General features: G+C 38.4%; 1 protein-coding gene across 3 annotated transcripts in view; it reads left to right on the top strand.

Annotated features, from left to right (window-relative positions):
- Positions 1–27,598, top strand: part of FRMD6 (FERM domain containing 6) — an 84,709-nt gene that overhangs the window by 35,386 nt on the left and 21,725 nt on the right. The window contains exons 2-7 of one of the 3 annotated variants that reach the window (XM_057543192.1): positions 8,634–8,878; positions 14,514–14,604; positions 17,533–17,636; positions 18,966–19,042; positions 21,265–21,451; positions 24,945–25,100. In XM_057543192.1, the coding sequence (XP_057399175.1) occupies positions 8,780–8,878; positions 14,514–14,604; positions 17,533–17,636; positions 18,966–19,042; positions 21,265–21,451; positions 24,945–25,100 (714 nt within the window). In that variant the 5' untranslated portion in view covers positions 8,634–8,779. The remainder of the gene's footprint in view (positions 1–8,633; positions 8,879–14,513; positions 14,605–17,532; positions 17,637–18,965; positions 19,043–21,264; positions 21,452–24,944; positions 25,101–27,598) is intronic. The other 2 variants (XM_057543194.1, XM_057543193.1) reach the window with 2 other exon arrangements.

A 27,598-nucleotide genomic window follows, 5' to 3' on the forward strand; every position in this document is an offset into this window, starting at 1 on the left:
ATTCTGTAAAAACACATAGTGGTCTTTAATAAGAGAGGATTATTCACCCACAAATTAGTATTCCAGATGAGATATTCTCTTGTTGCTGAAATTTACTGTTATGAATTAACTGCCCTGTATACTTTGTTCGCCTTGAATGAATTTATGCATTATACCCATAAATCACTTGCTGTATGTAATGATCTTAGAGAATGATGGTATGTGACCAGCAACTCAACCACCTAAACTTTTCATCTACTCAGATTTTTTTCCTGCCTCTCAGGTCTTCTCTGCTAATGGTGAATATTCATCATAGAGAATATTCTCCTTTGTTTTAGAATCAAGAAAAGCTTTAAAACTTAGGGCAATGTTTTTTTCAAGTAAATATTGATGTGGGTAGCCAGTGATAGTAGGCATTCAGTGAATTAATGAATGAATGTATCAAGCAGTATATCAGCTTGTTTGGATGGGCTGTATTCAGAAAGACTCATTCAGTTGCAAGTGGCAGAATTAGCTGAAGAGAATGAATAATTTATTCACTCACATATGGAAATTCCTAGGGGTAGTTTCTGGCTTCAGACACAGCTGGTTGTAGCAGCTCAAATGATGTAACGAGGATGCTTTCTGAGCTTCTCTTTCATCTGTGATGTCTTCCTTCTTCACGAAAGTTCTTACCATGTAAAGATGATTGCCAGCAGCTCCAGGCTCATATCATTCTCACAAATAGCAATCCAGAGAGGAGCAGCCCTCTCCATTTGTATACTTTTTTATGGAGGAATTCTGGCCTTGCTTGAGTTCTATGTTCTTCCTTTAGACCAAGCACTGTGACTGAAGATGACGTACCCTGTTTGGCCAGCCTTGAGTCACATCCCTACCCTTCCAGAGTAGAGTATACACTGTGATTGATAGCTCTACTAGAAATATCTGGGATGGGAGAGGGACACTCCCCAGTGGAGAAATGGTACCAAGCAGACGAAAACAGATGTTTTTTTACATTCCATCCTTTGGTCAACAAGCACACACATTTGAACCTATACACTCATACATACTTTCTCTTTTTCAATACATAAAATTTCAGAGGAATTACCACCTTATATAATACAGCTGTCCTATTTTCAACCAACAGTAGACTTAACTTCTCCACCCCAAATAGACATCCCAAAGTTTAGCCCTGATGCTGCCTCTGGCTCTAAACTCTAGATCTCTAGGTGATACGTATTTTTGTCAATCAGTTGTAGATGTGTCTTCTCATGAGCTGGCAACTCATGACTGTTATTTTAACGAGCATTCCCCCAACAACCTGATATCTAGTACTTTATGTCCATTGTCTCATTTAATCTGACCAATAATCCTAGTAGGCCAGTAGTACGTATTTTACAGATGAAGAGTCAGGCTCACAGATTAGGTTCCTTGCCCGAGTTCATACAGCTCTTATTGCAGAATCTAGGTAGGATTCAGGTTTGTCTGATTGGGGAGGTTAAGTCTATCTTCCTAATCAGTATTCTGTCCATATTGTCTCTAAACATCTGATGTTCAACCGTATGGGAGGTGATCTTCAGCTTTTCAGTCCCTCCTTTATCTACTAGAACAATGGTTAGAGGTGGGAAAGAGACAGAAACAAAAGAGTCTGATGTTCTTTCCAGAGGGTTTGGCTCCAGATAGCTGATAGATGTCAGCTACTTTCTTTTTTAGATAAAACAGTAACTGCAAAAGAGGCCATAAAATGTTCAATTTACTTACTCTTTTTTTAAAAAAATACATTTATTTATTTTTTTAAAATATTTGGCCGCGTTGGGTCTTCGTTGCTGTGCACGGGCTTTCTCTAGTTGCAGCGAGTGGGGGGCCACTCTTCATCGCGGTGCACGGGATTCTCATTGTCGTGGCTTCTCTTGTTGTGGAGCACGGGCTCTAGGCGTGCAGGATTCAGTAGTTGTGGCACATGGGCTCAGTAGTTGTGGCTCACGGGCTCTAGAGTGCAGGCTCAGTAGTTGTGACGCACGGGCTTAGTTGCTCCGCGGCATGTGGGATTTTCCTGGGCCAGGGATCGAACCCGTGTCCCCTGCATTGGCAGGCGGATTTTTAACCACTGTGCCACCAGGGAAGCCGTACTTACTCTTAAAATTATATGAGGAAAATAATTCTGTGGATCCAAAATGACCCTTGTAAGCAAATGACTCTTACTTAAGAAAGAAAATAGTCTCGTAATACAGAGAGCATACAGACAAATTGAAAATCAGGTATCACTTGTTTCCAGGTCAGTTTTTATATTTCTAGATACTGGGATCAAAATATAGGACTCGCCGGCAACAAGTAGTACCTGGTACTAATGGAAGTCTACTTACATGAGAAGTTTGGCAATATACTCCATTAAAAATTGAAGTTTCAAGAAGGCTAAGCTTCAAAGTGGTTCTGAAGCTAGAGGCTATTAGACATTCAAGACGTTGAAAAATTTGACTTCAAGGTTCAATCCAGATTTCTGAGTTTGGAACTTAGTTGCAAACTAAGTTGCAAACTTAGTTCCAACCTTTAGTTGGAAAATGTTTATTTGGTAAGAATTATACTACTACTTAAAAAATAGCTGGATGGTAAAAGTAGCCCATAGTGACTCAATAAGGAAACTTGTTCTCAACAATTGGTTCTCAACAATGGGTGATTTTGCGCACAAGTTGACATTTGGCAATGTCTGGTGATATTTTGTGTTGTCACAACTGGGGGGTGGGGGGATTCTCCCTGCATTTAGTGAGTAGAGACTAGAGATGCTGCTGAACATCCTGTAATGCACAGGACAGCCCCTCACTACAATGAGTATTTGGCCCCATAATGTCAACAGTGCCAAGGTTAAGAAACCCTGCTGTATAATCTTCCTTGTCCAAGGACATGTGTGTACTAAGCCAAACAACCCACTTTTAATGAGCATGTACTATGTGCCTGCCATTGGAGATTAAAATACACACACACACTCTCACACACACATACACACGTAGCTAGTGACCCTGCTCTAAGAAGATCTGAATAGAGGAGATAGACAAGAAAAATAACAACTACAAGTTACTGAGTCATCAATGAGGCAGAACTTTAACGGAGCATGAACTAGTCCAGGACCAGCTCAGATTCAAGAGAAGGGGAAACAGATCCCGCCTCTCCATGGGAAGCATGGCAAAGAGTTTTCAGTTTTCTTTAATATACCATAAGTACTAAACATCAGCACTTGGCACATAGTAAGTAAATGTTAGCTATAATCAGTGCTATTATTTTACCTTTTCTGAAGAGTAAGTGAGCCTTGGCATTTACTGTCCCTCTACTTGGAAAACTCTTCCCTGGGATGGATGGATGGATGTAAGGAAATAATGAAGGAAAGGAGGAAGGGAGGGAGGGAATAAATTACATCCCTCTCTTAGTTCTGGTATCGGCTGAAACATCAACTTGTCAGAGAGGCTTCCCCTGGTTACCGTGTATGAAATAGCAGTCCACACTACCACATTATCTTCACCAACTCTCTTCACCTACTCTGGGTTTATTTTTCTTCATAGTACATGTCACCATCTACGTTATATTGTCTGTCTCCATTAGAGTGGAATATTTGTTTTGTTCATTGCTGTGTACTCAGCACTTACAACAACACGTGACACATAGTAGGTGTTTAATGCATATATGCTGAATGAACGAATGAATGAATAAGTGAACAACAACAACAAGCCAACTAATTTTACCAAAGGCATTTTGGTATCACTTTTAGGATGCCATTCATTAAAAGACCATGTCCTTTTTTTCCAAAATGATCTTAGCTACAGTATTCGTATACCTAATGCTGTCATCTGTTATGTCTTTTCATAAGAAATGCCCATTGGAGTCTGTGTGCTCTTGGGAAGCAGGGACAATGTCATCGTCTAAGCGTCTTGGCCCTGTTATATCCCTAACTAGATGGTGAATTCATGGGTGTAGGGGCACATCTTCTATTGCTTTTGTGTTCTGCTTTTCACCAAGTAAATACTACAGTGCTGTGTGTATAACTTGAGTTTCATTAATGTGTAGTGATTAAATTAAGAGATAGGGCTGTCTGCAATCCAGTTTTTCAAGATAATGTTTGCCTTATTTTTGTTAGGTAAATAGAGATACCTTATTGACTGTTGAAATATGCCTATTAGCCATGCTTGCATTATAGTAATTTTCTTATCAAATTAACCACCTGTTCACTTTTTTTAGGGCGACAATCTCAGAATTGAGAATCCTCCTTTGCCTCCATTCAAAGTGAGACTATACATATTGTATGGGTAGGAAGTTTCTGGTGACCTAGGGTTTTTTTTTTTTAATAAACTTTTTAACTTTAGAATACGTTTAGATATACAGGAGTTACAAAGATAGCACAGAGTTCCTCTATACCCGACAGGTAACCACTTTCCCTGTTGTTAACCTCTTACATGAGTGTAGAACATTTGTAATGAACCAGCATTGATACATTATAATGAACTAAAGCCCATACTTTTATTCCAGGGTGACCCAGTTTTAAAGGCTACATCCAGTAATTTCTAAAAAATGAAAATCAATATTGAATGTCCATACTAGGCGGTAGCTTCCTGATTCTTAAAAGAAATGAAGTAAGTAACTTTGTAACCAGTGGGGCTTATCAGGAAGTAAGGAATTTACAATAATGTGGGTTTAAAATTCAAGTGGGGAGATCTTATAGCTTAACATTTTATTTGTAAGTTGGGTGTTTGTAAAGATGGCAGGATGAGGTTTGATCAGTATCTAAGCTGTTTTGTTGTTGTCTGGGAAATATGGTACTATAACATGATTTGTTCTTCATAGATAATCTATCCCAAGATGATTGAACAGACAAGGGCTGCCCTGGAGTAGGAAATGTGCCCTCCTGGGACTGAGTCGGGATTTAGCTTAGGATACAGAATAAGTAGCCAATGGCTCAGAGGCTAAATTCTACGATTAAAATTGGTTTAAATTTAGTCGAATTCTTTCCCCCAGGACTCTCCAATTTAAGATTAAATCTTATACTGAAGCACATTAGAGATATGGGTAGTTTGCTATTTCAGTGGAACCTTTTAATCAGCTTTAATGCAGGCCTGGGTAAAGTAAAATCTTAATACTATTTCTCTTTCAGGGCTTTTCTAGTTTGCTATCCTCAAAGCAGAAAAAGCAGCAATGAAGCAGCACCGCTTCTTAAAGACTCTGCTTTTATTAAATTTTCTTCAATAATCCTCTTCTAGTCTTTTTTTTTTAATACTGCACTCTCTGAACCATAAACAAACTAGTAAATAAAAATCATATCCATGAAATTTTAAAATTATTTTAATGAGGCTCTGGAAACATCCCAAAACTCAGAAGATATTTTTCCCTAGTTTATTTTTTAAATTCTAGAAATTAGGTCAGTAGAATTATCCCCCTTTAATTAGTTTAATTAGAAATGGAAAATTATATGAGTAACTCAATTTGAAGTATCGATTTGAATAATTATACTGAGATTAATATCATTTAAGGGTTTGAATTTAAACAAGTTACATTTAATCATAGCTTATAATTTCTTGAAAAGATTTTAATGTCAGAGAAGAGGCCTAAATGTTGGAATATATCAATTCATAGGGAAAAATTTTGCCATGAAATACAATATTTGACAATGAAATTGTTTCAGAACTGTATTTCTCAGGTGGTATGCCTGAGAATATTATTCTACAGGACCTTAATAGATTTTTCTTGGTGGGAGGGGGGAAATATTCTGAGCCCAAGTAAGTTTGAGAATTATTAAGTTAAATTTAAGAAGTTGCCCTTAGGACTTCTCAGAGCCTTCAGTGCTTTCTGAATTGCTAAGAGAGGGTATACAGGATATCCTGTTTCCTCACCTAGTTACATTTTTTAGGAAAACATTCTGAGTACACAAATTTGACCTGATTTAGGAATTCATACCTTTGAAAATATTGAGGACTTTTTCTTTTTTAGTTATAGTGATGCTGTGTGCTATATTTCACATATGTTGCTTATCCCTAATTCTGTACCTCAAGATATTTTCCCAGTGTCTTCTATGAAGGTGTTATATCCAACCCTCTGCTCAGCAACTTCTTTCTGTTAGCTAAAGTGTTGTTTCCATATATGACTGCATATCAGAAATACTTGGGGAGCTTGTTTAAAAGATTAAGATTCCTGGGCCCTGACCCTGGAGATTATGAGTCAGTAGCAATGTCACTGTGCTCAGGATTCTGTATTTATTACAAACACCTAGGTGATTCTGATGCAGCCGACACTGGTCCTTCAATTGGTGCGTCGGAACTGTTAAACTAAAAGTGTGCGTTCTGCAGATGGACGATTGGATTTGGAGTGCAGTTAGTTTGTGGTCGTAGAACACATGGGCTAACCATCCCATACTGGAGAGAACTATAGCACTGACCTCTGGTGACCCGGTAGGGTGATGTACTGGCTACAACCTAATGTGAAACAACTGCTATTATGCTTTAAGAAAAGCAGAATAGGGGCTTCCCTGGTGGCGCAGTGGTTAAGAATCCGCCTGCCAATGCAGGGGATACGGGTTCGAGCCCTGGTCCGGGAAGATCCCACATGCTGCGGAGCAACTAAGTCCGTGCGCCACAACTACTGAGCCCGCGTGCCACAACTACTGAAGCCGGCGCGCCTAGAGCCCCTGCTCCGCAACAAGAGAAGCCACCGCAATGGGAAGCCCGTGCACCGCAACAAAGAGTAGCCCCCGCTCGCTGCAACTAGAGAAAGCCCGCGTGCAGCAACGAAGGCCCAACACAACCAAAAAAAATAAAGTTATAAAAAAAAAAAAAGAAAAGCAGAATAATCCTAAGGGGCTTTTGGTCACCTTCCTAATAAGGAAATACTTACTGTATATGTTTTTACTTAGTTTGAGTAGCTCCCTTGTGGATGGTATTTCATTCATACTTTAAAAAGAAATACTAGTTTATATTTACTCATGGTGCCATCTAAGAATATGTTCTGTCCCGTCTTCCTGCTGATAACAGATGGACATTGAACCTTAAGCAAATAAGCCTCATGTATGCTTTGATTTATGTCAGCAGTGATAATAGCTCTTCTATTAAAACTGTATGGTTATACTTTCTGCCTGGAAATTCCTACATATCCTACAAATGTAGCTGGAAAGGAACAGTATAAATAATTACTAATGGTTTGACAGACAAATAGTCTTAACATACCTTGGTTGAATCGTGTTATATCAGCAATAATATATGAAACACTAGACACATTCATTAAAAATAGGAAATATCCACCATTGTTTTAAAATTATTCTTCAAGGTCTTGCCAATGCAATGAGACATGAAACAGAAATAAAAGTGTGATTATTGAAAACTGGAGATAAAGTCTTCATTACTTGCAAACAAAATTGTATGCGCTGAAAATCTGAGAGAAGTTAAAAAATAAAATGACATGGTTTAATAAACTGATTACATATGAGAGGTATCCAAAATCCATGGTATACAAATATAGTTTATACAGTCATGTTATTTCTATGTATTAACTGGTTGGTGAAATAACATACAGAAAAATTAAGTTTGCATTGTCAGGTTAGAGAATCAGAAGAAAGAGCAGCACCATAAAAACTCAGGAAGAAAAAAGTTGTAAGGAGGGCTTAACAACCTCGGTAAGTGTTGTACATAGAGAGATCAATCAAAATGAATCCTATGGATTCTCTTGATGGTCTAGAGATCACTGGCTTCCTGTAGCAAAGCCATGCTGGTGAAGAGAAGGAAGTGGAAGCCAGACCTCAGTGGTTGAAGAAGGAATATAATGTAAGAGCCAGGACATTTATTTGAGTTTGATTGTAATGGAAGAAAAAAAGAAAGAGATTGATAATTTTGTTGTTGTTGCAGTTTTGTCATTTTGTTTGTTTATTCCAGAACCCTTCATTTTCTCCCATGTGAGGCTGGAAACTTCTCAAAGGCAGGCTTCTGCTTCTGTGAGCCCTGTAGTACACAGTACTGCCTTAAATGTAGAGGGTTTATGTTTAATTCATGACTGTGAATGAAAGGTTTTTTTTAATAGTTATTTTATTTATTTATTTTCCTTATTTTTTTTTTTTGGTTGCGTTGGGTCTTAGTTGCGGCACACGGGATCTTCACTGAGACATTTGGGGTCTTTCATTATGGCGCTCAGCCTTCTCTCTAGTTGTGTCCTGCAGGTTTTCTCTCTCTAGCTGTGGCACGCCGGCTCCAGGGTGTGTGGGCTCTGTAGTTTGCGGTACACGGGCTCTCTCGTTGAGGCGTGTGAGTTCAGTAGTTGTGGCGCGTGAGCTTAGTTGCCCTGCGGCATATGGGACCTTAGTTCCCGGACCAGGGATCGAACCTGCGTCCCCTGCATTGGAAGGCGGATGCTTTACCACTGGACCTCCAGGGAAGTCCCTGAAAGTTTTAAAACACTTGATAGCGGGCAAAGCCCAGAGTACGTTTCTGTGCATTCTCATTGATTAAGCGAGGGAGCCCTCACTGTGAGACGTGCTGTACCTGCGCCAACAAGACTAGCCGTGCTGCTGCTCCTCTCCTCGTCTCTCTCCTCGTCTCTCCCCTCGTCTCTCCCCTCGTCTCTCTCCTCCTCTCTCTCCTCGTCTCTCTCCTCCTCTCTCTCCTCACCAACCTTACCGCCTTTATTCACAGCCTCCTTTTGGGCTTTTGTTACAGCTATGAAACCCACGTAGTCAAACGTCATGATGCTTCTTCTGTAGGGCGTGTGATGAGGAGCAGAGTTTGGCTTTGGAGTGCTCGGAACCAGAGGAATTGCCGAGGACTCGGAGCCCAGCCCTGATCCCTAGAGAGCCCACAACACAATGAACAAATTGAACTTCCATAACAACAGAGTCATGCAAGACCGCCGGAGTGTGTGTATTTTCCTTCCCAACGATGAATCTCTGAACATCATCATAAATGTGAGTAGATCCCACTTTAGAAATGTGTAAATGATGATGTTTTCCACCAGTGACCACATTCAAATTATGACTTGGCTAAGGATGAAATCACTACAGAATGAGACCATTAATAATGTGGGAGAATTGGGGTATTAAAGTGGTCTACACAGGTATAAACTTTGAATTATGGCTTAAGTTCAGCTGCTTTCAGCATGCTCTTGTCTGGTAAAATAAGAGAATTTTGGTTATTATATTATAGAAAAATGAACACTGCTATTTTTAAACCCTTATTGAAATATAATTTTTATGGATATCTGAGTTTGCTTTTTAAATACTTCTGAGTTGTCAACCTACACATGTGAAATGGTAATACACAATTGCTAGCTTTTTAACATGCGCTTGATCATTGTTTTAATAGTAACCTGTAGCCTAAGTCTAGCCAATTTCAAGAATAGGCTGTGTATTTGTACTAAACTGTTGCTTATGGTTCATGAGTTGGAGTTAACTCTTTTAGTTAACCTGGACATTGAGGAATATGATACTTTTTTTTATTTTTTACTTTTAAAGTTGGCTTATAATTTACTTACAGCAAAGTATAGGAATCTTAAGCGAGCAGCTCAGTGAATTTTTACAAGTGTATACATCCATGTAACCATCATCCAGCTTGAGATATAGTAGATTTCTAGTACCCCAGAAAGATCTTTTGTGATCCCTCCTAGTCAGTACTCTCCACCCAAGTGTAATAACTATTCCCACCTCTATCACCATGGAGTAATTTTCTTGTTTCTGAAATTCATGCAGCTAAAATTATGTGATATGCTCACTTTTATATCTGGGTATATTTTATGTACTCAACATTTGACCTGTGAAAGTCATCCATTCTATCACATGTGACAGTAATTCCTTTTTCATTATTGTATAATATTTCACTGTATGAATATGCCCAGTTTCTTTTCCAAATATTATTGATGGATATTGGGTTATTTTAAGTTTGGGGCTGTTACAAATGAAACTATTTGGAACATTTTATGTATATACACATATGTATACATTTCTGAGCTTATACCCGACAGTGGATTGTGAATCATGAAGTAAACATATGTTTAGCTTTGGTAGAGACTGCCAAACAGTTTTATGTAACCACAATCATGCCTAGCATTTTTCAACCCCTCTCCCTATTATCAACTTTCATATTCTTTCTTTCACTGATTGTATTCTGATGGAATTAAGGAAAAAATTGCCTTAGTGCATGCCTTGAATTAGTTTTCTTTGCTATATGCGACTATATTTTTAACCCAATTGCTGTATAAAAGAATATTTCTAAAGGTTATAATGAAGCTATATGACATTTAAATAGCTCCATTAAAAGTTTAAATAGGAAAATGTTCTGCTTATTACCATAATTATTTTGGTTTTATTCTGTCAGTCACCACAGTTTCTTGATTTACTAGTGTAACCTTGTTTTTGCTCACAGGAATTGTCTGAGCATCAAACCTGCCTGTTGAATGAACTTTATCAATCTGTTAGGCAGAATTTCTGTTGATTAGCTACATTTCTACTCAGCGTACCTGAAGTTGTTTTGGTTTTGTGAAGTGATAAGCTGTTATTTTTGGCAACATTATCTCTCTTTGTCAGTATGGGCACCGTCAGAATATATCAAAGTGTAATTTACATGTATACATGAATATGCTGTTTGAGTTCTTTTATACAGTTATATAAAAAAGATATCAATTACATTTTTAAAATATACATAAATATAAGCATAAGCACTTAAGAAACTTCTCTCCGTTCCATTTCTGTCTTTTCACCTGGTGGAATGTGTATACATGTGTTCATGTGTGTGTATACACATATAAAGGATATGGGACAAAACCTTACTGACCTCAGGTAAGTTAGAAGGAAGACTAATCTGACTTCATGAGGAATACTAGGAGCTGACTATAATATTCTAAGAAATTAATTTGTACTAAAATCTTAGCTGAGGAAGATAATTACAGAGAACAGACTGGCAGATAGCCAGTCCATTCGTTCCTGTAGATCAGTGATTTTACAACTTGATGTCCATCAGAATTACCTGGAGAGCTTGTTAAATACCCAGACTATTGGACTCCACTCCTTGGAGATGCTGATCTAGTAAGTCTAGGGTAGGACGCGGGGATGTAGGTGGAAATCTGTGCTTCACAATTTACTCTGCAACCTTGGGCAAGTTAGTTTTTTTGCTTCGGTTTCCTCTTCTATAAAGTGGAGATAATCTTAGTCTTCTCACAGGGACATTGTGAGGATATAAAGACGTAACATGCATAAATGCTTATTGCAGTGCCTGGTACCTGGGAATTGCTCAGTGAATGAGCACTTAATAGAGTAGCACTTGTTTTCATTTCTTTGAGCTGTGTGCTCACTGTTAATGAAACTCAGCTGTGGAGTCTGAATCCCACGTAGACCTGTTCTTGTTCCAGGGTCCGTAGACGGCCCTGCCATGTCCCGACTCCTCATTAGCAAGCAAGCTGTAGGACCAAAGGAGGGAGGAGGAGGAACTGGGTTAAGTAGTATGGAGGCCTCTCCTTGCTAGAAAGCCAACTCAGGGCTGCCAAAGGCCTGTCGTGTTCTACAAAGTGTTAGTTTTGTCTTTGGAAAATAGCAGCTGATATTTGTAGAGTTGTGGTAGAACAAATTAACTGTAACAAAAACTATTTCATTAATGGTCTCATTTTTTAAATCATTTCTAAACATTTTTTTAAACAAAGAAAGTTTGTTCCCTGACAAATGTAGTTGATAGAATGTTGCCTTTCTGCATGTGGGGTAAATTTAGTGTTTTGGTCATTTTTAATTCTCCATGAGTTGAACTAATAGGGACTGTTCTAAATGATTTTAATCATCAGATAATAAATATGGGAACTTGGAAATTTTTGGAAATCAAGTGATGGTAAATGTAGGAGCCACAGAATTTTTGAGTGATATAAATTATGGGTAAGAGGTTATACCTCTTCACTGAGACGAAAGTGAACAGTTCTTTTTCTGGAGCATATTTTAAACATTCTTGCTCAATAACAAACCATTGACATTGAGAATCAAATGCTGTTTTTATTAGAAAGTTCCATATAGAGTATATTTTTAGATAATGCTTTCATTCTTATTCTTAATACCTCATAATCTATGGCATTTTTTAAAGTTCCCATTGCTCCTGAAGATTAAAGAACTTGAAAAATTTCACAATCAGCTAAAATGTAGCCTTAAAGACTCATAATATGCAAATGCAAAAAACTCAAGCTTGTTTTCACAGCAGGTAAGACTTCAGAGCCACAGCCTTACTTAATTACAGTTTTTAAACAAGAACATTGTTATTTCCTTAATAGTTGTTAAAGAGCTTTATCAGTTAGGCTCCAAATACTTGATTTAAACTAGCGGAACAATAATAATTATATAGGATGTGTGGAGGAAATGCACAGCATTATTTGAACAGCAGTTACACAAAGTTACAACATAGTTCATTTTGCATACACCGTGTGGTTTGGAATTTTTCTTTTAACGTTTTATCACGTTTTACCCAGAGTGCTTTGTATATGACATTTTATTTTTTTTTATTTTGTTTTTTTAATTAATTAATTTATTTATTTATTTATTTTTGGCTGCGTTGGGTCTTCGTTGCTGTGTGCAGGTTTTTTCTAGTTGCATCGAGCAGGGGCTACTCTTCATTGTGGTGTGCGGGCTTCTCTTGTTGTGGAGCACGGGCTCTAGGCATGCGGGCTTCAGTAGTTGTGGCACGTGGGCTCAGTAGTTGTGGCTCACGGGCTTAGTTGCTCCGCGGCATGTGGGATCTTCCCGGACCGGGGCTCGAACCCATGTCCCCTGCATAGGCAGGCGGATTCTTAACCACTGCACCACCAGGGAAGTCCCATGACATTTTAAAATACAGTCAAAACTAAAGATTAAAGAAGTCCTAGACTGTATGACATCTGAAGCCTCAAATTTGTAGTATCTGATTCAAGTTTATTTAACATTGGACACTTTTTCCATTACTTTATCATTTCCTTTATTTAAGCTTATTTGTAAAGTGGAATTACAGTAATACAGAACTCAAATCCAAAGTATTTTTAGTGAATGAAGATGATACTGATTTCCTATTGGCAAATGTACTCCCCCAGTGGTGTTGGTGGATTTGTACTGATACATTTTCCCTAAATTCTTACGTGGCACATTACTAAATGATCTGCCCAGTGGGTCAGAGAGTAGTCTGTAGTCATGGAACACAAGGAAGGTGAGGAGCCCACGGGAAAATCAGATCCCTGGCTTTCGATCATCAGACATTTACTGAGTGCCTGCTGTATATCCTGAATATAAAATAAGACACTGTCCCAGCTTCACTGAGTTCCTGTAACTTCTAAAACAGCCTAAGTGGTACTCTCTGGCCTTACATAAATACTTTCTGCACTTTCTAGTGGATAAGGTACTTCAGATTATTTGCCATTTAATAGTGACTGTGGAAAAGAGCTGTAAACCTATTTGTCTTACTCCAGTTTTGTTACCATTTTGAATTGTTTGGCTTTCAGTTGTCAAGAGATCTCAACATGTTTTTATTTTCTGAGTCTGAGTTACAGATTAAGGTATGATAAGAAGTCACTAATTCAGAGTTAACTAATTTAGAATTTGTAATCATTAAAACTGTAACTGTCATCATTGTTGAAGAAAGAAGTTGCAAGTTAATATTACAAATACGAGGGGAAATGCCACATAATATATGTACCTAGAATGCTAAACTGTCATGTTGCACATATTTTATTAATATACACATACAAAAATATTGTAATACACAAATGAGCAAAGGTGAGAGTTGCTGCCTCTGCCACTACTAGCTACATGACTGCAAACTGTCTGGGTTTTCTTTTCTACTTCTATCAGATGAAGAAATTGACCCATGTGGTCTCTTAGTGTCAATCCTAACACTAATAAGCTTTAGTGGTTCTGAATTCAGCAAGGCAGACTCATTAGAATTACTGTCTCCCAAAACACTTCATTAAACATTTGAAAAGTCATTAGAACTATATCTTTTAAAGACTGTTATCGTTCAACATGTGACTTTTCAGAATAACTTTACCCCAGAGTTCCAAATTAATATGGTATTATTATGTTTAAATTATACTAGGACTCAGAAAAAGAACCTGGTTTAGGTACTTACAAGATGTGTCAATAAGAGTTATTATTAAAGTAAATAAAAGCTAGGTATTCACTTATTGTGCAGTATGTGAGCATTTTGTTTAGACCATCAGAGGAAAACTTTCCTTGTAAAGATACTTGCCAAATTAATAATTTTGATAATCTGATTAGGCTACTTGAGGTTCCTTCTGAAATACGTATTTATCATGCACCATGGCTATAGAGTAAGGCCTTGTCCATGTATCCTAAGATTTATGAGTCTTGTACAAGATTGCAGTGGTACTTTATTACCAGGTTGTAGAAATTTGAATTATGATCATTATTATTGAAACACAGCTGCATATTAAAGTGATTTCCATAAACCAACTGTTGTTTAGCTAGTGTCAGCTTGTCCCTTCAAGGCATGTATTTAGGCTGCATTACATTGCCTGATTGTGGCTCACTGTCTGGACTTGGCTGAATTGTTATCTTAAATGTGTGTTTGTCTTTGTCTTTTTTCCTATAGGTTAAAATTCTGTGTCACCAGTTGCTGGTCCAGGTGTGTGACCTACTCAGGCTAAAGGACTGTCACCTCTTTGGACTCAGTGTTATACAAAGTAAGTCTCAATCCCATCTCTGATGGAGTTAGCCAGCTGTCCCTGAGGAAATGACATTTCATAGCTGTAACTTAAATTGAGCATATTGTTATATAATTATGATTGTCAAAATACCCATAAACTGATCATGATTTTTAATCTAGTACTCATATTTTAATATGAGTACTGTTCTGTATTTCTTACAAGTTTAAAATTTTAGGTCATGAATTTATTATGGTTTGAACTTAAAAACTGGTTCCTCTTTAGGAGTCTGCATTTTATGTGTTTGCTCTTTTATGTTTTAATGAACTAAGCTTGATTTTTGTTTCTTTGCACTCAGGGAGCAGCTGGCGCTAGTAGGAAATTGGATGTTTTTGTAATTTAATTTGTTTTATAATTTTTAACATTAGAAGACATTTAGACATAATAAAACTGACTTTCCTCTATTCAAGTTCTCTTGCTGTTGAATATATAGTATAACAAAGTGATCTATTAATTTACTCTTATTTTCTGTTTTTCCTTCCTTACCCCTTCTCTTTTTTCCAGTCAGAACACATGACTTGGAGATATGGGATCAGTTTCTTCTGTATACTTTATGTGGAAAAGATTTTCAAGCAAAGGGCTCCATATAAGCTTTCTCTGCCAATAACACCTTAGTTAGAGTTAAGTTCCCAGGGTTTAAGTGCAGCCATTCCTTAAAACGTTCTTCTTTCAAATCATATTTTAAGATTTCTCAAAGTTAGTCTTCTAGATGCCAAAAACCTTTCAAATCTTTGCTCAGTTTTCCAAGGAGACCTTTTTTTGTGAAATTTATCTATATTTTATATTTGGATATGAATTATTTTCTACTGCTGGAATTGGTTTCAATTTAAAGGCTTATGATATCTTGAGAATCTGGTTAGTACCATAAAATGCTTAGGTCTGCCACGTTGGAAAGTATATCATGATCAACTGATCAACAAGTTCAGCTCCAAAATGTGAGCAGTTTTCAGTTGTCTAAAAAGACAGCTCTGGAGAGGCCAGGGAGCATGGAGCAGGAAGTGAGGAACCAACCATTTGCTCTTCAGTTTCTTCCTGTGGTAGTGAAAGCAATAAAAACACAAATGCTCAGCTCTATCCTTGTATTAGTACACACCTCAGTCATTCTTTCAAGGAAGGGTCTGGGGGTATAAGATGCCCTACAGATTCTAAATAACCTTACTTTTATTTTGTACTCAGCGTTAATTCTTCTTACTACAGCTACAGCCAGACTGTTGATCTTTGTTGTTGAACAAGTCAATCTCATAAAACCAGTTTACAGCTTACTTAGGTTTCAAAATAAGAGTTTTTCAGATGTCCTTTTTAAAAGAGAGATTGCAGGATGGCAAAAAAACATTGGAGGCAGGAATCAGATGACCTGGTTCTGATTTTGGTTCTACCAATAGCTAGCCGTGTGGCTTTAGACATATCCCTTGCCTTCTCTCCATTTCAGCTTTCTCTCAGGTCAAATGGAAATCACTGTTCCACCTGTTTTCAGGATTGATGTGTGCTTGAGAATTCCTAAAGTACAAAGCTCTGGTCAAACTGTCAGATGATAGAGCCACAGTAATAGTTTAAAAAAATATGTATGTGCCATTATGGTGAACAGTCTGTTCTATTCATTATGTTGCTTCTTCAGACAGGAACTCAAGCCAAACACAAATCAGATTCAACAGGAAGGTTGTCTGATCTTGTCCATTTCATGTTTAATTGGTAACATAAGAGAGATGGGAGATAGTTTTAGTTGACGTGATAAGTGGATTTTAGTAGCGTCCTCTTGTTTTGGGGACCTCTTCCTTACCCGTTTCCTCCAAACTGGTTGACTTAATATGCCATTCATAGACAAAAAGTGGCCTTACCCTTCCTGTTCTCTTATGATGCTTTTCCAGTCAAACTCCAACATTCAGTCATGAGTGACAGCGTGGTCAAGTGTGTTATCCTTGGAGTAGTCAAAGAGACACACTTCTCTTCCAGAATGAGTACATTTGTATCCAGGGCTTTCCAAGAGCATGCCCCCAAAGTGATGGTTAGAGGAAAAGGAAGGAGCTTTTTTTAAAAAGATTGAAAACTGTACAAGATAGGAAGGCTTTTCATATGAAATATCTCTCTCTTTAAAAGAGTCCATTTGGGAAATCGGAAAATTTTTACATTTTTTACCAGCTTGTTTTCACATGTTTAGATCATTTTTACATGGGTTTTTTAGCAGTCTTATTTTCTGTTCATCTTAAGAACATCATTCCCTTGAAGAAATATTTTGGCATTCATTCTTGTTTTGCATAAGATTCTTCTCCTCTTCCCACAAGGTCAATCCCAAAGGCAGTGCGAGTAATGCTTTATCATTTCTTCATGCTGTTTTATGCGGAGGAGACAGAGAAGGAATAGTCTAAAAGACTTCTCTTCACAAAGCACATGGGTCTTAAAGACTATTCTTCGCAAAACACATGGGTCAGTCTCCTCACTTGGGAATGGGTTGGTTCTCATCAATGTTTTCTAATTTCTTACATAGAATTAAGGCGGTGTTTCTGCCCTGTTTCATTACTTTGCACTTATGAGATGAGTCCTCTGTGAGCCAAACAAGAGCATGTTTTTCTAAAACCGAGTAACACCCACAGTGTTGGAAGTTAAACTGTAAGTTATAACGACCCCAGAAACTAAGTAAAAGTAAGAGTTGGAATCTAATATTTCTTCCAAATGTTAACATATTTTTAATGAGACGTGTTCTGTATTGCAAAAGCAAAATAATTCATAAAGATTGTCATTAATGTCTATCCCACAGAACCTTTTATCTTTTAATATCCTGTTGAGTTTTCTTGGTAATATGTGAATTCAGGGTACTTTCACAAATCTTGAGGCTTTTTTGAAAAACCCATTTCTTTTCTTTTAAAAAAATCTATCCTTTATCACCTTGTCTCCTTTTTTTTTAATGTGCAGATAATGAACATGTGTATATGGAGTTGTCACAAAAGCTTTATAAGTATTGTCCAAAAGAATGGAAGAAAGAGGCCAGCAAGGTACGACAATACGAAGTCACTTGGGTGAGATTACATTTATGAGCAAAATTCTTTTGATTTTTTAAAAGGTTTATTTTAATTATTATATATTAGAAAAATATCTTAACACTTTATATAGTAAACATTGGGAAAGGGAAATGAATTATAAGTTCTAAAATATCCCATTAGTGAAGTGTTAATAGCTTATAGCATGTAGCAATAGATTTTGAATATCTGCTAAAATAATATTGGATACTAACTTTTTAGTAATCTTGGGATAATGTTTTGAAATGAAAAGCATGGAAAAAGTATTTCTTCCTGTTCTTTGGCCACGTTAGTTGTCAAAACTGATGGTCTAGAAATTATTAGTCATTTTAAAATCCACTTTTACTATCCTTTCATTTGATATTTTGTTACTTTATTGAACCGGTGCCTTCCATTTGCATAGGGGAGCATTCACTGGGAATTTACCTAGTGTTTTCAAGATCACCCCCTCGCAAATCAGTAATAATCCCCAGTGTCTAATCCTCAATCCTCCAATTTGTATTTAAGAATTCTTGGAGTAAACTGGAAGGCTACTTCAAAGCCAACTACAAAGTAAGGAACGTGAATGTCTAAATAAACAAACAGCATGTTAGCATTTGGTATGTGGAATGTCAGACGAACAGAACATTGTAATGAGGAGCAAATGGTCACCACAGGGGACAGAGCTGAGAGAGGAGCTGGATCTCAGCTAGAAATTTCCACTGGCATTTATTTTTATCTTCCCGTATGTTGTCATTGGCATTACAGTGAATGAGTATCAGATATAGTTATAAAACTTCCCGTTTTCGCATAAACCTGGTATCCATCTAGGACAACTGAGACAACTGTCTACCCGCTGCAAGCCCCTACTCATTAGAAGTAGATCAAACCTTTCAGTGTTGAAAAAGTAACTTGTAGGGCTTCCCTGGTGGCGCAGTGGTTGAGAATCTGCCTGCCAATGCAGGGGACACGGGTTCGAGCCCTGGTCTGGGAAGATCCCACATGCCACGGAGCAACTAGGCCCGTGAGCCACAATTGCTGAGCCTGCGCGTCTGGAGCCTGTGCTCCGCAACAAGAGAGGCCGCGATAATGAGAGGCCCGCGCACTGCACCGCGATGAAGAGTGGCCCCCGCATGCCGCAACTAGAGAAAGCCCTCGCACAGAAACGAAGACCCAATACAGCCATAAATAAATAAATAAATAAATAAATAAATAAATAAATAAATAAATAAAAATAAAGGAATTCCTTAAAAAAAAAAAGTAACTTGTAAATAATGGTATTTGTTGTTTTTGAAACCCACTTTTGAAGTAACTAAAAACAGCCTGATTTTTACGCATGTCTTTGTTTAGGGTATTGACCAGTTTGGACCCCCTATGATCATCCACTTCCGCGTGCAGTACTATGTGGAAAATGGTCGATTGATCAGGTATGAGGACAGGGAGAAATTCCGAACCTTTATTTTTCTACAGTACTCATCCTCTAACATATCAGATAAAGTACTTGTGTTTATTGTTTGTCTCCACCTGCTAGAATATAAAAGAGCAGGGATTTTTAAAAAATATTTTTACGCACGCATGTATCTTCAGTCCCTAAAACAGAGGTACAGTAGACACTCAATAAACATGTGTTGAATGAATGAGTGATAATGTTAGACTATCAGTGAAAATGTTAACAATCTCATCAGCTCACATTTTCTCTACTCCACATTTTCAATAACAAATCAGTCACCAAAAAGATATTTCCTTTAAGAAAGAGCTAGCACTCTTGTGTAAAGTGGAAAGTTGGTTAACGGATTATATTCTTTTCTGGTGGTGGTGTGGGGAGTGGAACAGCAGCAGGAACTCTGTCCTATAAAAATGCATGGGTGTTTATATAGCCTGGTTTTCTTTTCACTTTTGGGGTCTTGCTTCTGTTCTTGGCAGTAGCTTTAAAGCTAAGATTACGCCCAGTGGAGGTATCCTGTGTGAATCTTAGATGCAGTTTGGCAAGGGCAGGTAATTGATTCTTTTTCTGGAGGCAGATGCATGAATAATACTGTGCTCATGATACAGACTCAGAATTCCCCAGTTTAGAAGCTCAGTTTATTATTTGTATAGGAGGATTCAGTGCTGGAAGACTTTGAGGTGATTTTGTTGGCTGATAGAAAATACTAGAAATGTGAACTCTATGCTTTACTTATTTATTTTAAAATTTTGAGAAACCCCACATAAAAGGGACAAAGATACATGTGGCTAATGAGTTGTATCTGAGATTTGCTCTTAATATCTATGTTACTGCCACATGCAAATTAAAAAGTAAAAAATATTAGCCCGTAAAGAATGTTTTTAAAGCAGAGAAACTTTTCTAGTTATTCTCAGTTTATATAAAACTTTTACTCAGTTTACTTAATTGGAATGGAATGTGCTGGAAAGAAGGAAAATATATTATTTAGCCACTAATTAGCCCCCTGGGACTAATGAATGTTTAATTGATCCACACTTCTGCCCTTTTCCCCAGTGATGAGCTAGTCCAAACACTGTGTACTCAACATTATAAAAAGAAGTGCTCTGAAAAGTCATAAGGGAAAAAAAATTACATAAATGCTTTATTTTTAAATTTTAAACTTTTCATTTTTAAACACACTCTTGGTTAAAGTAAACCAGTATGTTTTTATTATCATCAACTAATGAGCTATTAATCTCAGGTAAACATTCAACCTAAAATAATAGGAAGACAAATACTCATTAAGTACATACACAGACACACAGACACACACACACACACATACATTTTTTTCTTGCATTTTTACTTTGATCACAGAGGCGTCCTGTTTGTCTGTGACATTTTTTGGAGCTTGACCATATTTTTCCCCAGTCAGCACTTCTTACTCAGTGTATTTAATGGGGACTGTATTTATTTCTGACCTCAATGGATTGTAATGAGTGCACTATTAGTATTTCCATTTGTGACGACTATCATGATTCTGATAACATGTGCCTATAAAATCACACCCATAAAGTAACAGCCACTTAATTAAAAAAAAAAAAAGATTTAAGGAGAGTTTTCAGTTTATTCATTCTTAGAGGAAAAAAAAAAAGACTATTCATAGGCAAATTCTTTTCTAGTAGGGCATATAAACAGAAATATTTTGAAAAGGGCCTTAGTGTATTTGTAATGTGCTCAGATGAAAAACAAAACGAAAAAGGACAGCATAACATTCAAGCCAGGATTGTCTCCTCAAATTTGTTCTTATTTGTGTCATGTGTGCAGCATTATTGTAGCAAAATTATTTTAATACAGACAACAGATGCCTAGGCTTCTATTCTAATACTTGTTCAATGTAGTATATCCCATATTGGAGTGGAATGATTCAGATCTGTTTTCCATTGTCTGAATGAATCAAATGCTGTTGGCCATAGGAAGTGTTATTTTTGCAGTCTGGGTAGTCTGACTTGGGGTCCTGACGCTCTGCGACCTTGGTGAAGCAGCAGTTAGGCAGCAATCAGGTATTAGCTACAACCTACCCCTTTTCAGTGAGTGAGGAGGGAGGGGGAAGGAGGGAGCAGGAACAGAAGAGCTCTTGTCACCAGATGGATAGCAGGATTTGGGTTCTGTTTACATGCCTTTAGATTGTTCCATCAAAATGTGAGTTCTGTTTTATTTTCCTAGTGACAGAGCAGCAAGATACTATTATTACTGGCACCTGAGAAAACAAGTTCTTCATTCCCAGTGTGTGCTCCGAGAGGAGGCCTACTTCCTGCTGGCAGCCTTCGCGCTGCAGGCTGATCTTGGGAACTTCAAAAGGAATAAGCACTATGGAAAATACTTTGAGCCCGAGGCTTACTTCCCGTCTTGGGTAGGCACTGTTTTCAAATTCTAAAGTGTTTTCTCTAGCACATTTCTAGTTCATTGTGTGGGTAGTCATGCTGCTATAAGAACTGGGAACCCAGATGTTTGATGGCCAGTACACCCTCCATCACGCCCAGATACACATTTCACACTTGAGAGCGTGACACATACAGTCTCTCGATGGACTCAATCTGCTTATGGCTTATGAGGAAGAGGATTGCTATCCATCCTAAAGATGGTGGAACTTGGAATTTGCCAGCCTTCTTTTGGCATTTACATGGCCTTGACCTTCTTATTTACTCTTAATTCAAGCAGCATTTTTTCCCTTCGAAGGGAGAAAAACATTACTCTTTATTTTATTTTATTTTTTTTTTTAATAAATTTATTTATTTATTTATTCATTTCTGGCTGTGTTGGGTCTTCGTTTCTGTGCGAGGGCTTTCTCTAGTTGCGGCAAGCGGGGGCCACTCCTCATCACGGTGCGCGGGCCTCTCACTATCGCGGCCTCTCTTGTTGCGGAGCACAGGCTCCAGACGCGCAGGCTCAGTAGTTGTGGCTCACGGGCCCAGTTGCTCCGCGGCATGCGGGATCCTCCCAGACCAGGGCTCGAGCCCGTCTCCCCTGCACTGGCAGGCAGACCCTCAACCACCGCGCCACCAGGGAAGCCCAACATTACTCTTTAAAAGGTGAGATCATTCACAGCTTCTCCTGTGTTGAGGAAACAAATATAAGTAAACTGCTTGATCTGACCACCATCTCCTTCACTCTCAAAAGAGGAGCCACCCCCTTAGTTCAGCAAGAAAACTTAGGTTATATGAGCACTGACTGTCTCAGAGGTCCTTTCTCCATCCCCACCCTGTTGATATTGCTTCCCATTCTTCCTCTAGGTCTCTGCTGAGACGTCTCTCTCTCTCCCGTATCTTCAGCCTCTATCCCAACTAACTCTTCTTAAGTCAGAACATACTTTGTTTGGTTCACACCTCCCCATCCTCAGGGAAGAAAGGAGGGAGGGAAAGAAGACCTACCAATCTCGCCTTCCCTTCTCAGTAAAGCTTCTTGAAAAAGTGACGACGTATATTTGATTTTTTAGCTTCTTTACTTCGACGTGTAATCCTCAACCCACATCCATCTGCCTTCTTTGCTCACCACCCCCTCCACTCATGGTGCTGTCCTTAAAGCCAGCGGTGACCTTTAAATTGCCAAATCCGTTGGACACTTTTCACTTCTTTTCCTGAATTTCTCTGCTGCATTTGACACTTAGTCACTCACATCCCGGGAGATCTCCTCCAAATTAATGCTTTTTACAACCACCTATGTGCTGGCACCTCCTGAATCTGTTTCTCTCCCCTATGTCTGTAAGACAGCTGTTTACCCATAGGCACCTCACCCTCAGAATGTCCCAAATCAAATTCGTCTTCTTCCCACCTCAGTTCTCTGTGTTCCTAACCTCAGCCGGTGGCACTGCCATCCACCTGATCACCCAGAAACTTGAGTCACTCGGGGCTCTTTCTTATCACCCTCCTTTCTCCCTGCCCCATCCAGTCGACGAGAACATCCTCTAACATAGACCCTTGATTCCGCATCACCCAGCTTAAGAAATAAGATCCTCTTGTATTTTTCTTGCTCTTAACTTCCTAAACATTACCACGTGTCCTCCCCGTCGTGGTTCTTCATGTTTCCCAGCCTCCAGCTCTCATCAGCACTCCTGCAGACGCGTGCCCCTGCTTCAGGCTTTACTCACAGCTTGCAGAGGAGTTGATTTTGCTTCTGATTTAAACCTTCATCTGCAGAGTGAAGCCCTGGCTCCCAAGCATGACCTAGGAACTTCCCAGCATGTGGTCCCTGCCAGCCTTTCCAGCTTCCTTTCTGGTTGTCCTGCACCTTGTGTGTTGTGCTCTAGCAACACCCAGCAATTCCTGTGTCTGCACACCTACTGTGGTGTTTCACACATTGGGCCTTTCTGTCTGCAGCTCCTTTAGCTGGTGAGGCCCCCTCCCTGTTTTACCTGGCTACTCGTGCTCATCAGCTCAGGTGTGGTTCCCTGGGCAGACCGTCTAGGTGCCCAGTGCCCCTCCTCTGGACTCAGTAAGACCCTGAACATAAGTATTTTATTTTCAAATGCTCTGTTTGTCTCTTGCACCCAGTGATCTAAGTGTTTGTTAGCATATTCTAAAGGACAGGCGTAAACTTAACCTTTTCTGTTTCTTCAGCATTTCACATCACGGTGCTCAATATAAGCTTTTGTTCACTGGCTGACTGTGCTTCAGTTGTTCAAGAAAACCCACAAAAGATGTCAGGCTATTACATAGCAATGTCTGTTGGGCCAAAATTAACCTGTATTTACATTCCCTAGTTATCAACAGGTACTCAGTGACCCTTGGTCTTTAAAGCAGAGCTTCCCATTAGTGTGCCATCGCACCCAGGGTGCTGAGATACCAGCTTCCTCAACCCTTGCGACCACCAAAATCATCTGCTTCATTGCCCTTACAGATATTATTTTCTAGGGGTTCTTTGACCTGAAAAAGGTTGACAAGTACTGATTTAGGTGATCTCCATGTAAAAGGAAGCTAGAAAGAAAAATCTGTAACTTGAGTTCTCAGCAAAACTTGATTATTGGCCAATAACTCATCATGTGTAATTCTCCTTAAAATATTCATAGGAAGAAACAAAACATCAGGAACTATAAAAACAATGATAAAACTAAAAATTCTCTACTTTTCAAATCCTGGTCATTTTAAGCACTAAAATGCTTTTTGTTCACTTTGCATAATTCTTTCCATATTTTATAATCTTCGTGAAACCAGCTAAGACTTTTAACTTATCAACACCTTTCTTTGAGCCTGCAGCTACTGGATACTGTATATTTTTGATATCTAAAAGCTTTGACTACTACTGTCTGATGAAAACTGAAGTCGCAGTGAATTGTAATGAATATTTGCGTGAAACTGTTTTCTCATAAGCATTCGAGTAAAGTGTTCATATCAGCCTCTTATGCAAAAACCAGAAATGTTTCTGAGAATTCCTCGCAGTCCCCTGCTTTCTTCGGATTAGCATTTAGAACCTCCCACTCTGTGGCTGTAATTTTAGAAGAGTTAAGTAGGATCCGGAACCTGAAGATGTGCTGACAGTGGCTGCATTTCATGGTACCAGTAATTCTGCAAGTATAAGCAGTGAGGTGGACAAAATTGTGCAAGTTTGCATGGTTTTTCTTTGTTGGTGATTTTAAAGCCAAGAGAACATATTTTTCCCATTTCTTGTGATTTTTCTTCTTAGATATGGAGTACTACAGCTAAATTGACTCTGTCGCTTCTAGTATTAGCTGATTCAGCCAGGTCACATAACAGATGATCAAAAAAGAATAAGCGTGGGAATTTTCTAATGGAAATCAGCCAGTTTACATGGCCTATTTTCGGTTCTCATCCTTTCATCATTTGGGGATGAGGGTAGTATTTGCATCCCTCCAACAAATGTTGCATTGCGCTCCCATTGTATCCCAACAGGTTGTTTCCAAGAGAGGAAAGGACTACATCCTGAAGCACATTCCAAACATGCACAAAGATCAGTTCGCACTGACAGCTTCTGAAGCTCATCTTAAATATATCAAAGAGGCCGTCCGACTGGATGATGTTGCCGTCCATTACTACAGATTGTATAAGGTACAAAACTGCAGTAGGTCTGCAGCCGTACCTCCTTGATCAGGAGAAGCTTTTATTGAAAGTTGTCATTTTAATTTTTTTTAATGGGCTTTTAAAAGAGTTTCATTTCAAGCGCTGTTTGTCATCATTGGTCAGTCTTGGAGTCAATGATGCTTTTCCTCAGTCCTGGGAGCAGAACGGAGTCTCTTTAATGGTCTTAGTATTGAGATAACAAGTGGCTGTAGGTTGTGCATCTGGCATTTCAGTGATTATGAAATAGTTATTTTTCTCCTTCCCAAATCTGCATTTCTGCCTTGGGGAGTAACATTTGCAACTTGTTCGATCAGTGATTTTTAATACTCCTTGAAGTGAAGCCGTACCTGCATGTATCCATTAGTAATAAGAACATCACCACAATAGCTAATGTTTATTGAGTATTGTGTTTATGGGGCCACTTTATATTTATCCTCTTTTTAAAATCCTCATAGCTATAAGATAGGACTGTAATCTTCATTTTACAGACCAGGATACACACCAAAGATCACAAAACTAATAAGAGCCAGGATTCAACCCAGGTCTACTTGACAAGAGCCTGTGTGCTTAAACCACTGACTCTGTGCTGTCACTCTAAAGTTTGTTACTGCCTTTCTCCTGTGTCCTTGTGTTTTGTGTTCTTGTGTCTCTAGCCTCATTTTTCCATCCTGGGTCAGAGGTCACAGACCCAAATAATAACTGGGGCGGGCTCTGCAGGGAATCACTGGCAGTACTATTTATCACGTTCTGTCTTCTCTCCTGCTCCTCCTTCCCACTCCTCTCCCTATTTCACAAGTATCACTTCCATGGCAAGAACCCTTGAATTCCCACTTAAGTATTCAAAGGTATATTTCTTCTCCAACCAAATAGGATGAAGTGGTTCAGAGTGTGGTCTGTTGGGCCTACCTTGCTGGGATTAAATCCCAGCTTCACCCCTTACTGTGTAACCTTAGGCATGTTACTTAGCCTCTCTGTGCTTTAGTTTCCCCATAGATAAATGAGGATGGTAACATACCCAATAAACTCTGAGGTTTATAGAAGACTAAAGGAATTAGTGGGTGAAAAGTGCTTAAAACAGTACCCAGCATGTGTTAGGCATGAAATTAAATGTGTTGCCTTTACCATTATCATTGTTATTATTAGGTTTGTTATCTCTCCTACATCCTTTGTGGTAAGATTAGCATAACTAGACAATTGGAGACTAGACCGTAGTTTGGATATATTGCTGGGTAATTTTCCTGGCTGGTTCAAAAGACTTGAAAAGAGAGCAAAGGATGTTATTTTTTCTCTTTCATGCACAAGAGATGCACTGTTAATGCCCTGTCATCTTTCAAAGGCATAGAGTTCCACAAGATCTCTTCAGCTGAATTCCTGGTAGACTGAATTCTTTTTTTTCTTTTAAGGGAGTTCATTGTGACACCTCAATTTATATGAGAAAATGCAAATAAATGACATTTTTTGACAATAAATTTATATTTTTAAATGTATTAGAAGTATGAATGATATATCAGCAAGACTGTGGCTTTATAAACCCTCCATCAGCATTCACTCATGCTGGGATCCTAGGCAACTGTTGCTACAATCCTGGGCATCTGTTAAGTGGGAATGATCCTATACATATCACAGGTTGGGAAGATTCAACAAGATGGTGAATCTGAAATAACCAGATGGAGTGCCTGGCACATTAGTGAATGCTCAGTAAATATTGGTTACTTTTTATTTTCTAGGGAAGCTTTGGTATTTTAAAGAATCCTATTAAGATCCTATTAGGAATCCTTTAGTGAAGTAGATATCTCCAATTTATCTTTCATGTAAAAATTAATCTTTCCATTTGCTTAAAGTGCACTACTTTTATGTGTCATAGAAAATCACTCTGGTCTGCTTAAAACAAGATAACTAATATTAATGAACTCAATGAGGTGGGGAAATAGATATTTTTTCCTTATAGGCAGAATTTTCATTCTTTAAAGAAATCACGTGGCCGCCATTAAAACTGTGTCATGTAAGGACTGTTAATAAAATGGAGACAGAAGACAGGAAACTTAAAACAACAAGAACAACAACAACAAAAAACCTCTGTGCCTCTTTCCCAGTAATACACACCTCATACACGCATGACCAGCATTTTTATGAGCACAATCTTATTTCAGGAAGCAATCAGAACAGCCTTGAAAGGGAAATTGGCCTAAGCTCATAGTGATGGATTGGTTTCTCCTGTTAAGTCTGTACTGTATGTGCCTTTCTTGATGTGAAGCGTATTAGTGGGAAAAAACAGCCCCAATAGTGAAAATAGGCTGTGGCTTCTCTTTACTATGCCAGGTAAGGATGCATTTTCTAAAAATATCCCTTTCCATGATCATGCAAAAACTGGCAGTAAATGTAATAAAGATCTGCATGTACTCATTTATTGTTTTTATTGAGAAATCTCATAATGAAAATGTTTTAGTTACTCAGCAATTTTATTTTCTATTTTGAACTTTATACCT

This window comes from Balaenoptera acutorostrata, chromosome 3 (genome assembly GCF_949987535.1).
Source record: "Balaenoptera acutorostrata chromosome 3, mBalAcu1.1, whole genome shotgun sequence".
NCBI lineage: Eukaryota > Metazoa > Chordata > Mammalia > Artiodactyla > Balaenopteridae > Balaenoptera > Balaenoptera acutorostrata.